At 44.1% G+C, this 15,161-nt stretch overlaps 1 protein-coding gene across 1 annotated transcript in view; it reads left to right on the top strand.

The window, feature by feature from the left end:
- Nucleotides 1-9,396, top strand: part of LOC8030401 (solute carrier family 26 member 6) — a 180,864-nt gene extending 171,468 nt beyond the window's left edge. The window contains exons 12-19 of the mRNA XM_042291908.1: nt 1,767-1,844; nt 1,946-2,041; nt 2,875-2,981; nt 3,170-3,239; nt 3,956-4,065; nt 6,205-6,334; nt 7,151-7,205; nt 8,448-9,396. Coding sequence (XP_042147842.1) covers nt 1,767-1,844; nt 1,946-2,041; nt 2,875-2,981; nt 3,170-3,239; nt 3,956-4,065; nt 6,205-6,334; nt 7,151-7,205; nt 8,448-8,569 — 768 coding nt within the window. The 3' untranslated portion in view covers nt 8,570-9,396. The remainder of the gene's footprint in view (nt 1-1,766; nt 1,845-1,945; nt 2,042-2,874; nt 2,982-3,169; nt 3,240-3,955; nt 4,066-6,204; nt 6,335-7,150; nt 7,206-8,447) is intronic.
- Nucleotides 9,397-15,161: the final 5,765 nt, after the last annotated feature.

Genomic DNA, 15,161 nt, shown 5'->3' with positions numbered 1-15,161 from the left:
AAACCATATGTAAGCGAACTGGCGAGCAAATAGATAAGCGACGGCGGCCCGCTTCGCTGTCAAGCGCGCGAGGAGGCAAACCACATGAAAGCGACGGGAGAGGGCGACCAAGGCGATGAGCGACGTTTTCTAGAAATGGAAAAACCGAGCGACGCGACGAGTGACAGTGAGAAATCTCCGCCGCTCGTTGGTGACTCTCGTCGCTGCCGCTTCAGTGATCTCGTCGATCGCGAAACCGCTTACATGCGGTTCAGCCTTCAGGCGCGTTCACACTGGTGACTCGCGACAGTCGCGACAGCGATTGGTGACAAGCGACTACCGACGTTCAAACAGAGGACGATTGGTGAGTCGCAATCGGCGAGTCGCTTCTCGGGCTGTGTTCCGAACCTTACCCAAATGGATCCTATTTACTCCAGTGGGTCGTGTCGCGTGACAACACAGACATAGAAAAACGCTGAACGCGGGTATGTTTCCGAACGAAAAGTTACAAAAGCGTTACCCTGGAGTAAGAACGTGTAAATTTTGGAACAGCTTCGGAAGCTCTCTGGGGCCGCCGTTGATTCAGTGCACCCCGCCACAGCTTGGGTTCGCGTTTCGCAACTTTTCCACTTTCGTTGTCTCGTAGCTACACATGCGTCGTCATTGCCACGTGAAAAAGACTCGTTATGTTGACCGGAGTCCTTCGGAACCGTACAAAGAAGTGAAATCGCTACACCGGCGTGCGTTCGATTGAGCTACCTCATCGCAGTACGCACCTGTCAAGGAGTAACACGGATTTGGTGCCAGACCGAGTTCTTTTTCAGGCACTCGTTGAAATCGGGGTTCTTCGCTTATAAAGCAATGGGCATTCTTTAAAAGCGCTCACCAGAGATGGTCGCAGAGGCCTCCGTGGCTCTGTATCCACGGCCGGTACCGCGAACCGAGGCTATGAGCACACATGTTGGTTGCTGCGTCTCCCAAAGAAGTTAGGCGTGCCGGATGTAAACAAACGCGAGGCGCACCTTTCTTTACGTCCGAAGCGCCGCGTATTGGTTCAGCCGCCGGGCGACTCGGCGACAAGTCCCGAAATTCGGTTTGGAAGCGACTGCTTCAAACCTGTCCCTTTCACGACTGTCGCTTTTGCGATAAAAGTTGTCGCGCGACAGCTGCGACTTGATGGTGTTAACGTGCCTTTACACATGGTAATACGAAAACAGCTTGTGTCCAAGTTGTTGCATCATGAGGTGATCATAAATAACACATTTTAGGTATTTTTTTATAACTTAAACGACTGCGATTCCGTCGTGTGGTGTGTGCCAACAATAGTTAATCCTTAACTTTTCACGTGTTTTTCAGCTACAGAATTTCGTACCAACTTAAACACAAGGGGGAAATAAAAATTAAGCCTAGACGTTCCTTGCATTTTCACCGTATAACACTGCTAGAAAAAAAAAAAAAAAAGACTAAACCCAGCAGTGTCAGTGTTCGAAAATGTCCAGAAAGCTCAAACCTTTGAAGTTAGATCTTCAGGCCATTTTCTGACTTCCAACTTTAGACTGCTCGATATTCAATAGAGGCAACCTTGCGCGTGATGAAGTGTATAAACTGAAACGATCTACATTGATGTCTGCCTTGGAACATAGAAATTAAACTAAATCCAATCATAAGCGATGAAACATGTAAGCTTATAACGAAAGAAACTAAATAGTCAGGCGAAAAAAATAATTCATAAAGTATTGAACAGTGTGTATACCATTAAAATGTCTTTTCTTTTTTCTCCTCCCTAGCTCGCAGCCGTTATTTCGTCTGCAATTGTGATTGTCATCATACTTGCTGCCGGGCCGCTCTTCAGGACGTTACCAAGCGTAAGCTGCAGATTTTTAGACGCGCTACTTTTTTTTTTGTGTGTTTTGGGTTGTGGATTTTGTTGCGCCATTCTCATCTCGTATATTTTTGCCCCCAACAGTGCATTCTGTCCGCCGTCATCATCGTTGCGCTAAAGGGCATGCTGTTCCAAGTCAGGGATTGCGTCAACACGTGGAAGGTGTCCCGACTGGACGCTGTAAGAGGCGGACTGCTTTCCTTCTTTTGTATTTTTTGTCGAACACGCAGCACTTTAAGAACGTCAAGAGAATTGAAAGTTATGACTGTAGTGGCCCAACAGTCGAGTCTCGGCGCCCTACGAAAAAAACCAAGTTACTTGTTGTCATGTGCGCGATGGCTCAAACAATCTAAACGGAACGTTTTCACCTATTGACTCGGAGTCGGTCGCACCTCTCTTCCGTCCTCAGCGTTGAACGCGCTACATAGTATTCGTTACAGCAATTAAGTAAACCACGCTTAAGCAGCCCCCGATTTTTTTGTATGCGCGACCATGTTAGTGTTTAGTGCAGAGCGAGTGCAATTTGCGATTTTTACAATTTGAAACTTCACTTTTTTTTAGCTTTAGACAGGGTGGCGAGAACCTCGGTTGATTTTGCCTTGCTCGACTTCGGAATGTTTTAAAATCTCCAGAGGACGGAACAGCGTTTCCTGCGATTTCGGTTGAAGATTAAAAAAATTGGCAAACATTATTTTAGGCACCAAGATGGATCATGTGTAATTTCTCCGAAGCGTGGCTCATTTTTGTTGTTCTTAGTATCCGTAAAGCCAAAGCTAGATATGTCATCTGAGATAGATCCGATTTTAAACAAACGTTTTTGAAAGCGCTGCATCTACGCGATATGCGACAAACGAGTAATATTTTATTTCATATAATATGACGCAAGGAAAATAAGTGGTCGCATGTCGTACGTAGTTGTCTGAACTGCCGATGAGCTGTTGGAAGGATGGGAAGGTGCACACGACCCCAATCAAGTTATCGACGTTTCTTCCGTTTATTCTTCTCTTGGCCAGCTGACGTGGATGATCACCTTCACCTCTGTCGTGGTACTTGACATCGACATCGGAATCGGCGCCGGAATTGGTTTTTCCGTCGTTACCGTCATCCTGAGAACGCTCGTGTAAGTGTGCTTTCCGAATTCATCCGGGCACAACATCAAATTAGAAAATTAGAAAAAACAAAGGTTTTTTTTTTTTTTTTACTGAATTTCGTTTTTCAATTCTCCATTTTTTTCTTTTGAGTTTTTTATGCTATTTTTTATTATTTTACGCTGTTAGTAATTTGGCTAACTTGTGACTCTTTCAACAGGCCTTATGTATCATTCCTCGGTAATGTTCCTGACACCGACATCTATTTGGACGTCAAGCGTTATAAGAAGGCAAGTAAAATCCCAACTTCAGCGAAGGTCGACCATTTGGCCCTATAACGTTTTCAAAACATTTTCGAGTGTGCGTTATCGTCCATACTGCATACCGAAAACCGATACACATAATACTGACAGCTTATTGCCCTTCGGAATTTGACTTTATTTTACTTTCACACATGTTCAAGCGTAAACTATTTTTATAGGATAGAAAATGTTTTATGATATTACGTCTTTTACACTTAAATGACGAACTAAATAAAACTTAATGGCCTGGATTGCTCTCATTATTTTTTTTAAATTTCTTTTATTTCGAATAAATGCAGTGTTTAGTGCAACAATTAAAGCAATTGCAAAATAAATTGTCACTGGGCTATAAAATATGTAACAATTACGTCGCTTCTTGATAACTAAGTGTTATATTGCCCGCCATTCCTTTAAAACAATATCAAAGTAGATAAACATAAAAAAGACAGCTGTGCGTGTTAGTCTAACATATATTTTTTATACAATTTACAAAAGAAAAACAAGAACGAGCAACATTAAAGGCTGGCCTTTTCTGTCGGTTTTGTGTTTGACTACTGCTTCTCGTACGCCCACCAAACACCTAAAGAGGTTAAAAACAATAAACAGTATGGAGACTGCATGCCCTAAGAGTGTGCTCAATCTACCCACGCTACGAGACGCGTATACCGAATCAAATCCTTATTTTAATACCTTTTCCGGCGCAGGCCCAAGAAATTCCGCGAGTCAAGATCTTCCACTTCAGCTCAGCACTCTACTTTGCAAACCGCGACGTCTTCAAGAACACCCTCATGGAATCGATCATCGGAAAGAGCGAGTGAGTTTGAGTTCCGAATCCTTGAAAATTGAGTTTCCCCAATCGTCATGTCCATGCACACATTGGTGCTAACGTTTCACCGCCGAATCGGCTGTCACTCTCTGAACCTCGCGTGATTTCATGGAGCGGCTAATTCCGCTCACCCAACTGGTGAAACTCTAAAAAGGTACAAAAAATAGGGTACCTTAGTCACTGTATAGGACCAGAAGATGCTGTAAACTGCTGAACTTTATTATAGCGTAAAGTTAGTTCAGCTTTACGCATATCGGCTCCCGTCCACTTTTATTGTAACAGAGCTAAAAAGAAACGACTATGCCTAATGCCTACCATGCCAAGGCAGTCAAATCCGCCTTGCGCACTGTATAGTATCAAAGAAATTGATACTCACGCTGCAGAACCCAGGGATCCTGGGTTCGAGCCCCACCTCTGCCCGTTTCGATCTGGATGAGCATCGTACCGGCGTGCGGTCGTGTATCACTACTGCGTGATGCACGTTAAAGACCCCAGGCTAGCGGTTGAACCGCACTGGCTAAATTTTTTATCTACAGCTGGGAGACTCGTTGCCCCTGTGAGGCAGACCAAGTTCTAGGCCGTATAAACACACACACAACCCAATTAAGATTATGATTATTTCGGTCACCAGTGTGGTCACCTTTTGTCCAGAATCAAGTTCGCTTACTGTATGTGCGGCGCTAAACAGTTAATTGAAATTTTGTACAAAAGGCTTCAGTTGCCAGTCGTTTGGCCGTGCGTGAAAGGTAGACTCGGAAACGTCTCTGGTTGTAGAGTTCTTTGTTTTCTTGTTCCCGACGCCATCTGCACTTTTAATGCCTACGCACAGATTGTTTTGTAATCCTCTCTAAAAAAGTTTTTTTTAAATATATAAATAAACTAAAGATAAAAGAAGCACTGATTTGTCTGGTATGTATTTGCATTCAGAAGCAACGCCAACTATGACGCTCACACAAACCGCGAGTTCCTTCGAAACGCCTCCCGGGGCTCTTGATTTGCGTGCGTTTAGTGATGTTTACCATTGCGAAAGAGTAAGTTCTCACCCAAAAAGATTAGTAGGAATAATGCCGTGTTTCCGAGATAATGCGACGATGACGGCTGGCACACGAGTAATATCACGTTGTGTTTGTCCCGACAGCAAAAGGAAACCGTGAGTTCAAACGACCATCCTAACTCCGTACGTCATTAAACGTCTCCGTAAGATTGAGTCACACGAGGAAGGTTTTTAGATCGAGAAGGATTGTCTCGGTCACAGACGTGACCCATGTAACATTGAAGTTGTATATGGATCCCCGAAAACAGTTCTATGGCCAAACGAACGCGCGCGCAGTGCGGCTTCTACTTCACTTTTTAAGTTCCGACTGCATCTGACTTCACAATCCTACGGAACCAATCAAGCAGCGAGAAAAGTGCATCGTCACGGCGCTCATCTTCTTTGTGCGTTTGGTATCACCATTAAAACCAATCGCGCCTAAGCCGTCATCCTGCGCTTTTCTGCGTGATATAGGATTACCCGGAGACAGCAAACCCACAAAGGCAACGACCGCCGTGACGTGGCACTTTTGACGCTATATGTTTGGCTCCATCTGATCTTGGCGTCGGTTGCGGTCGGTCCTAAATTATAAGACGTTCCGAACTCGAGATCGCGGTGCCCAAACATGTCAGTCAAATGCAGGACAAATATTATTTTTTTCCAGCTACCGATTTAAGACATCTTATTCAGTCGCGGTTCCTTCACATGGACCCCATTTATACAAATATCCTGCTAACTAACACATTGTCATGGATAGAATTGAGTTAAACACAATGCTCTGTCTCTCGTTCTTACGCATGGCTCACGTTATGGACGAGTTTTTCAAAAACAACGGAGGAGTTGCTATCAATAAGAGACAACTTCACAATAAATACAATATTCGCATTAATAAAAGAAAGTTACGCACAAATTTTGTTAATGATTGCGCTAAGCCTGCTGCGACTTTTGTACGATACTAGCACGCTATCGCTGTAAATTGTAAATGCTTTGCATTAAAATACGAGTGCTTTTTCTTTTTTACGTTTTATAAAAGTGTTGAATGAAAATGTCTAGTTGTGTTTCTTGACTAATTGTTTCTTGCTGTGTCGTTTCAGGGAAACGAGTAGTCTGCTGGAGCACCAGGGAAAGTACAACGCAGCTGACGAAGACTCTATCGCGGCGGTCATCTTAGACTGCTCAGCGTGCGTCTACATCGACTCCTCCGGCATTGAAACACTCAAAGAGGTCAGCGCACCTTCTATTCAGTGCATCCTCAAAGCCCTCTTCGTTTTCATGGACTGATGTAACGTTGGAATAAAAGTGTTCGGCTGTTCGGTTAACTACATAGCCGTTCTACAACACCAGAAAATATTGCCTTCGCTAGCGCTAAAGAATGATTTAACAGAATAGTACCCTTCATAAATCAAAATATGTGAAGCATGTTCGAACATGTGCTCTTAGTTTTAATTTATTTAGTTAAGCGGTAGGTTACGGAAATTATTCAATAATTAAAAATGTTTCAATTTAAATTACACTGTTCATTCAGCTGTTTATGTGAGGGGTATTACCTGCGTCACGTGCCGTCTTACTTGCGATATCCCAGTTTTGACGTCGTACGTGCGGCATACAGTCAATTGCGGCGCTGTTATGAAATAGTAAAAGCTGCGGGAAGTGCTTTGCGACATCCGTTTTCTTTCTCGTTTGTAACAAAAAATAAGTATATTTTCTCCGTCTTAAAGTTCTTTGTAATGATTCGGGTAGTGTCGTTCCGTCCTTTTTCTAGTTTCCTCTTGTGCAACTCTTCCGTGATTTGTGAATGTAGAAAAGTAGTTGAATCGTGTACGTAAAATATTTTGTTCTAACTCACACGGATGCAGTACCAATTCTCTGAGAACGGGTGCTGATACTTGCTTCTCTGTAGGGATATCCGGATAATGTTTTCCGCTTTGGGCCATACGTTGCAACTTTCATAAGCCAAGCGAAATGTTGCAGGTTGCCTTCTTGTGTGGCACAGAGAGTGTATTTAAAGATTTTCTCAAAATGTACTTTGTACCGTTTCAGATACTAAAAGAGTTGCGGGACACAAAGGTGGTGGTATACTTCGCATGTTGTTCGGGTAAGCCTACAACATAACCTAATATATTTCGTATTTACCGCCAGCTGTGTTTGCTTCTGCTGCAGCATTGACGCCAGTGGTAGATGATAAATGAAGGATTGCTGGGAGTATAGGCTAAATGACACGCTCAAGTACGGCAATTGAAGAGTACGTTTTGTAGGAAGTAGTCAGTCGCTAAGGCTCGCCATGATAAGTTGCTTGTCGGTGCTACTCGTGCACGACGCTGATAAACCGTGCATTAGAACATACCCTAGCTACGAAAAGTCGCACTTCAACGATTACGAGGTCTCAATTATCTTTTTTTTTTTTTGTTTGGTGTGTGTGCGTGTTGCTGCCTTTCCTCAATCCAACACAAAATTGGGTTGTGGGGATATTAATACAGCGTGTAGTTGGTCAGCCATTAAAGTTGCGACGAGTCACACGCTGTAGAGGATCGGTGGCCGAGTGGGCTAATGCGCACACCCAGCTCGACGTGCGTGTAGCGATAGCTCGCGCTGCAGAACCCAGGGATCCTGGGTTCGAGCCCCACCCTTGCCCGTTTCGATCTGGATGAGCATCGTACCGGCGTGCGGTCGTGTATCACTACTGCGTGGTGCACGTTAAAGATCTCAGGCTAGCGGTTGTACTGCTCATCCAACACACATGTTAAACACAGCTATTATCTGCTTGCTAGTTCATTTGTTTCCCAAGAATATTTTTTATTAGTCATGTTGGAGTTGTGGGCCTTTCCGATTCAGATACTGATTTCAGATGATTTGTATTCCCACCAAGGAATTCCGTGCTCTAGTTTTTACGCAATGTTTACCTCATGTCACTAGGCGTTGGAGCAGCTGTGATAACACTTTATTTTAGGCGCACTCTTGGATAAAAACTAAAAACAAATATGCATCTTTTGCCGCAGTACGGATGCCGTGACATTTTGATTATTAACATATTATGTGCTGTCGCACTTACAAATCAGTGCAAGGAAATCCACCACGCCAAGAAGTGTTCTAAAGATACAACACAATATAAAATAAATTAACAGAAAGAACCACGGAGTCAAATGCACCCATCTGCCGTTTCTCTCTTTCTGACCTTGTTTGCTTGTGCGGTGTTTTTATCATCTCATCTGCGCACACTTACTCTCTTCAGAACCATTTTTTTTAATTGTAGTTTTATTGATTGCTCGAGAAAGATAAGAGGTGTAAATGCATTGTTACATGAAAACTAATAACCCTGGACTTTGTTCTTCTCCTGCAGTGCCCACGTACAAGGTGCTTCTACGATCGGACATTCTGGAGATGTTTCCGACGCCGATCGTGTTTCCGACCATACACGACGCGGTGCTCCACCTTCCACCCACGACCCATGCCGCGCTCTGACGGCCATCACAGGCACTAGCCAGACCGGAGACTGCGCCGCCATCTTTATTGCGCTTCCCGCCACCACCAGCGGCGACAGACCCAAGAAGCGTGACTCTGCCAAAGGAGAAGTCAGCGCCCAGGGCGCCATGTCTTCAACTCCGGCCGCCACCGAAGCGCTCCGCGGACGTCCGTGGACCAGAAGAGTCCCGGGGGAGGTTCGAGGCCACAGCGACGGCGGCTGCCCATCTTCCCGCCACTATTTTTATGGCATTTACTGCGCCTTTGTATATGATAGGACTTGTGACGACGATTTATGTCGAGGTTAGACACACCAAAGATGTGCAAATCTGGAGCTGGCGCTGTCCACCACTGCATGTATATGTATAGAGAGAGGGAGAGTTGATCTCGCTTCAGCGTCAATTCACTAATGTTCACCGCACGTCCAGACCTGCAACGGTCATTTCTCGTGAAGTGCTATAGGTCTAGTGTTTAATTTAATTTAATCTTGCCCGCTGGTCACCCAAGATAAGAAGACTGCTTTGGTGTACGCATCAACGCAGCATTGTCCTATAACGTGATAGGTGATTATCATATCGGAAGATGGCGCTGCATGGCGCTGCGCGTTGTTGTACGTTGGGTACGTGGGTAATGCGAGGACTATCGCTATCAAGTGCCATTAAAAAAAGTTTCGTCTTATTTTTGAAGTGAAAAAGGTCATACCTCTGAAGCATGAAGCGTCACATATTTTTTTACACCTTGTAAATACGCGTCATTTTCGTGTTCGATAAGCGAGAGCTAGTTTTTATGCAAAATATAAATAAATATAAATTTATCAAGAAACTGAAGTTTTGTCTCCTATTTCTTTGCCTTACATTTCAATGCAAGTATTTTGAAAACCAAAATTCGTGTTAAGTACAGAAGCCTAATGTAATCAGAAATTACCCAACTGATGCAAATTTTATGTACCCGTGTGGAAGTTTATACAGCATTTCAGAAAATATAAAAATGATTCCGGGTATCCGTAAAAAAATTCTAACTTACTGAGAAATATCCACCGGGTGTTTCACGGAACATGGTTAAACTTTCCGGTGAAACTGTGCGCCGCAAGCAAGAACGATCGATGCCGTATTTGTCACTGGCCAGATCCAATTTGGTGAGGTATATGGTGCTTCGAATAATTCGTTATCAGATTTTTACATGATAAGACTTGGTTAGCAAAAATAAACTTTGGGTTAAATTAAAAACTTCAGCGAAATCGATAATCAGTGTAGTGTCTTGGAGTGCGTGGGAAGCGTGGAGGTGCGCAAAAGTTAGCTTGCTGGTATGATAAGAAAAACAAAATGCACGCGGGTGCGTCGAAGTTGGATGCATTTCGGCGACCAAGAAAAACAAGGCAAGCCCTCAAAGTGTTTTCTCTATTTCGCTTTTATTTAGTGGTGTTTGATTATACCAATCAGGTTTCTAATTGGTGCTATCTGTTTAATATCATGAATTAAAAGTTATTGGTGCAAATTTAATTACAAACTTTGTTCACCTAGATCAGTGGTCTCAAACTAATTTGAGTGTGGGTGCCAAAGAGCCCACACCGGAAAGGTTGAGGGTCAATTGGGGGTCAAAGGACTTTAAAGGAAAAAAAACTTGTGCGCTATGCTTTTTGTAAAAACACCATTTTGCCAGTGACATCTTTAAATTTGATTTGTTTATATGACTCCTGAACCCCGACCTGATGTGATAAGAATTGAAAATAACACTGCACCGCCAACGTGCTGGCATTTTGAATGGAAGATAGCAAGTACACTGTCTTTCCCGTTGCTCAATCCACGTAGGAATTAACCAAATTCAACATGCCTCTAAAAACAGTCACTTAATTTGACAGTTTCTGCTTCCCTGACGATGTTTATTACAGTACTCTGAACAAACACTTGTATTTGAATGGTGCTTCTTGTTTTTGAAGGCGAGAATCGCGAGCTTGTAGGCTTTATCATTGGCAGTTGCTCGTGCTGATCGGGAGTTCGCGCAGCCAAGATGTATGCTTTAACGAATAGCTCCCGCTTGCAGCCTAGTAGCGGAATCGTTGTACATTACAAAAGACTGAGAAGCACAAAATAAACCGAAATAAAGGGCAAATGAACACAGATGAGTATACAATATGGCAATATGTTAAAAGATCAGAGCTACTTTTCGAGCGGAAATGAATCGACGAGATGAGATCACCATGGTGCATGCTAGTTCTAGTGCTTGGGAAATGGGAACCGGGACTTGTAGCCGGTTGCCTGCGGGCCATGTCTCATCGAGTCGTGGTTTACATGCGGCTCGCGTGTCGCGTGTTTCAGACTCCTGACCTAGGCGCTGTGGAATATCGCAGACAATGTGGCTGAAAAGTTCATAAACAAAAACATAGAAGACGGGGACGGAAACAAATGCATGAAAGTTCTGTCTCCGTCCCTGTATTCCATGTTTTATCTTTTTATGTATTTGTATCTATTCACCAACACGCTCGTTTTCAATTATTCCTAAAACATTCCATGGTTTTTTGGCGTACCTGCCAGTTTCTAGGAATGGTGTAGACCGGACTAGGAATAGAATGGGAAGTTTATGTCCCATACTTTGTACTATGTGGGAAAATTAAAAATAATATATGGGGACCGCAGACACCTAAAATGACAAATACGTGCTTTCAATCATATGTATGCTTGGTGCGGAGTTTTTACACCAAAACTTTAGTCGATGTTCCGTGAAACGCCGTGTTTTTTTTTTTATATTTCGTGAGCACGTTTAAACTCGTCAAGCGTCATTGTGATAGATGGGCATTTATGCGTTCAGAGCCTTTCGCTAAAATTAAAAGGTGTTTCTTAAAATAACTACAAAGCAGTTTGTAACTTCTTATAAGCTGTTCAGCTTTATCATTTGAATTTTTTAGCGCTAATAGCACATATTTTTCAGATTCATGGGCGTAGAATAGCCTACTTCCCTAATTGCTTCAACGCGCGCGTTGCATTGTGGAAACCTGTTGACCAGCAGTGGAGCGCGTATGGGTTTTGCTTTCCATTACTTCTCACAATGCATAACATGGCATTACACCACGAGAAGGCGCTTCGAATTTTGAAACAAGTCTATTATTAAAGAAAATACACACATTTTCTCTTTATAGACCCCCAGGAATAAGCGTGAACACCGCACAGAGTTCAACTCCCCCGAACACAAAATACATCATGAATATTTTAACTCGAGACTGGGGCAGAAGGACGAAATTGTTTTTGCAGTTTAAGAGAAAGTAACAGGGATTGATAGCGCCGCTAACTCAGCTAATTATTTTATTCAACAAACCGACTTATATACAGAACTACGACCGCCATAAAACCACCGAACATCCTGTTCGGTGGTTTTAAGCCTAGAACGTAATCTGCCTCAACGTGCGACAATTGTCTCCCAGTTGTAGATGAGAAACTTAGCCAGTACAATTCAACCGGTAGCCTGGGGTTTTTAACGTGCACCACGCAGTAGTGATCTACGACCGCACACCAGTACGATGCTCATCCAGATCGGAACGGGCAGGGGTCGGTATTGAGAAGCGCAATGCGTACCACGCTCGTGACGTCGACAGTTTCTGCACTGTCAAGGGTACTCTAGCTGCGAGCGATGCAGCTTGGTGGCGTCAACGTGCGGCAATTTCGCAGAGTAGAAGACTGTACGCCCTAGCTTGTTGGTAATGTCGTTCGCGGCCCTATCGGTATTTTATGTGCCATGATAGTTCGGTCCATCGTGTTAACCTCACACCACAGAAGTAGTAGCTCGAGAGAACCAGTAAGTAGAAATAACCGTTAGTACCCAACAATGGCAATACCTGCAAGCTATGGGGGCCGTATTTGAGCGCGCTATTCACGGAGGATCCAGGAAAAAAAAAAGGGCGGGGGGGTGCGGGGAGTGGTATGGTTGGTTTGGAAGAGGTACCCGTAAGCTCAAATCAAACCCCTACTTAACTTCTGCAAAGAGCGGCGAACCTGATGGTGCGAAATGTCCGCCGAGTCACATTCAGGACTAAGTAACTCCACGAGTGAGCCATACTGGCGCGAACAGGCGTTGCTTTTAAGGAGTTCATGACGTGACAGCATTCCAACGGAGCTTCACAGACTGCCTCCAGACGCAATTTTGAAATCTATGAATTTGTTTTATGATTAGTTTTCTTGACTTTCCTGCCGGCAGCCCGGAAACATTGGGTCTAGGCTAGTATTTCTGGGCTGCCGGCACAACATAGATCAGATCTAAACAAAGAAATAAGTGCAAACATTTCGTTTCTGTACCTCTTTATGTTAGTACAGACAGACGAAAAAATGTAAAAATGTAAGAGTACTTTTTTTCTGGTCTTGGGAAGATGCAGTGTTGGCGATAACGCGTTACAAGTAACGGCGTTACCGGTAACGCGTTACTTTTTTTGGTAACGTAGTAACGTACTCGTTACTTTTCCAAAGAAGTAACGGGTAACGTACTTACGTTACTTATGTTGAGTAAGGTGTAACGAAATTACGTTACGTTACTTTACTTCCTAGAGCTTCAAAAAGGTTTTTTGTGTGTGTGTTTTTAAGTGCCCAGTCATAAATTCCTTAGCCAAAAAGTGCCGCTGTCCTCCACTTTTCTTTGACGTCGGTGCTCGTCAGATTTGACGTCACACGCCACCTGCCACTGGTTTTCTCCCGCGGCTCGTTGACCTCGCTACCGCCGTCGCCTCGGCTGGAAGGCCAAAGAGGTCCGGCTTCGGGTGGATTTGGGATTCCTGCGTCGAAGCCTGCGTTTCGCTTCCCGCCGGGAAAGAGAATGACACCTTCGTGTCATTTCCTTTCCCGTTTTTTATGTTATAAATCAGCTTCATATATACACGTTTGCAAGTCCGGCTTCAGGGCGCTGCCATCTTGCCTGTCTGGGGTGCGCTTGGACCAGTCATAATCCGATTACGAAGCCTTGCTAAGGCGTCGTAATCGGATTATGGCCGCTCCCGAGAGCGCACCCCACTGAGGAAGATGGCGGCGCCCTGAGACCGGACTTGCAAACGTGCGTTTTTCTTGTCACTATTCGGGTGAAACCCTAAAAAAAGAGAGGGTAATTAAGTTTCCGCATGGACATATTTTAGCTATGACGCTCACGCACATATCAAACGTCGAAACAGCAAATGTTTTAGTTCGTGAATAAAAAGTAACGCAACAGTAACGTGCGTTACTTTTTATCAGTAACGGTAACGGTAACGCGTTCCTTTTATTTTGAGGTAACGTAGGTCGGTAACGCGTTACATTTATTTGAAAGTAACGAGTAACGTATTTAGTTACTTTTTTTCGGTAACGCATACAACACTGGGAAGATGTAACGAGTAACGTCTTTACGTTACCCTTAGCTGTTTTGAAAAATGAAAGACGTTTAAAAATCTTTTTAACACGAAATTAGAGCGCAGCTTTTGAGGAGGAGGGGAGGGTATGGGGAGAGGGCATGCCTCTCCTCCTCCTTCACACCCTCTCCTTCTCCCCTCATGCTCCTCTCCTCCTTCCGTCCTCCTCCCCCTCCTCTGCTCCTTGTCCTCCCGTACTTTTCTCCTCCTCCTTTCATCCCACTCCTCCTCCTTCCATCCTCCTCATCTGCCCCTACCCCTTCTCCTCCTCTCCAGTTCTCCTCCTTCCCCTCCTCTTCCGTACCCTTTCCTCCTTCTTCTCCATACCGTCCCATCCTCCTCCTCCGTACCCTCCCCTCCTCGTCCTCCATACCTTGCCCTTCTTCCAGTTTCCCCGCTAAATTTAGGTGGAAAATTGACGTCACGTGACCTCAACAGCAATTCAATTCTCCGCTATATTTAGCGGGAAATTAATTGCAATTGAGGTTGCGTGACGTAAATTTTTCAGCTAAATTTAGCGGAGAAACTGAGTTTGTTCATAGGTGACGTGAAGCCAAGTCATGTAACGTCATTTTCCCCGTTAAATTCAGCGAGGACACTGAATACTGTTGAGGTCACGTGACGTCAATTTTTCTGCTAAATCTAGCAAAGAAACATAATTTGTTCATAGGTGACGTGACACCAAGTCATGTGACGTCATTTTCCTCGTTAAACTTAGCGGGGAAACTAAATTGGTGTTGAGGTCACGTGACGTCCATTTTCCCGCTAAATATAGCTGGGAATTGAATTGCTGTTGAGGCCACGTAACATCAATTTTCCCGCTAAATTTAGCGCGGTTACGCCGACGGCGACGCCCACGCCAATGCCGACGCCGCGAAACCTGGAAACGGGCGCCTAGGATCTGCACTCTAAAAGTAACGAGTACGCTAGAACGTTACCAGAAAACGTGACGCGTTACTGGTAATGCCGTTAATTGTAACACGTTACCGCCAACCCTGGGCAAAATCCATACGTACTCAGCTTCTGGCCCACAGGTTCCCAGAATGCAAAGCGCGCGGTAACGGATTTATGGAAGTATTAGTCTTTTGGCCGTTCTGAAAAACTCCTCCCAAAATACAAAATAAGACAAAAACCAATTACACGCTAAATAGGTTTGCAATAATCAAAAGCTTGACGAATCCTGTAGCAACTTTTCTCCAAAAATGACTAACTGCTTACATTGGTGCGCTAAAATTT

This window comes from Ixodes scapularis, unplaced genomic scaffold (assembly GCF_016920785.2).
Source record: "Ixodes scapularis isolate PalLabHiFi unplaced genomic scaffold, ASM1692078v2 PGA_scaffold2__306_contigs__length_199485367, whole genome shotgun sequence".
In the NCBI taxonomy this organism is placed as follows: Eukaryota; Metazoa; Arthropoda; class Arachnida; order Ixodida; family Ixodidae; genus Ixodes; species Ixodes scapularis.
This window is presented reverse-complemented; position numbering and strand designations above follow the sequence as displayed.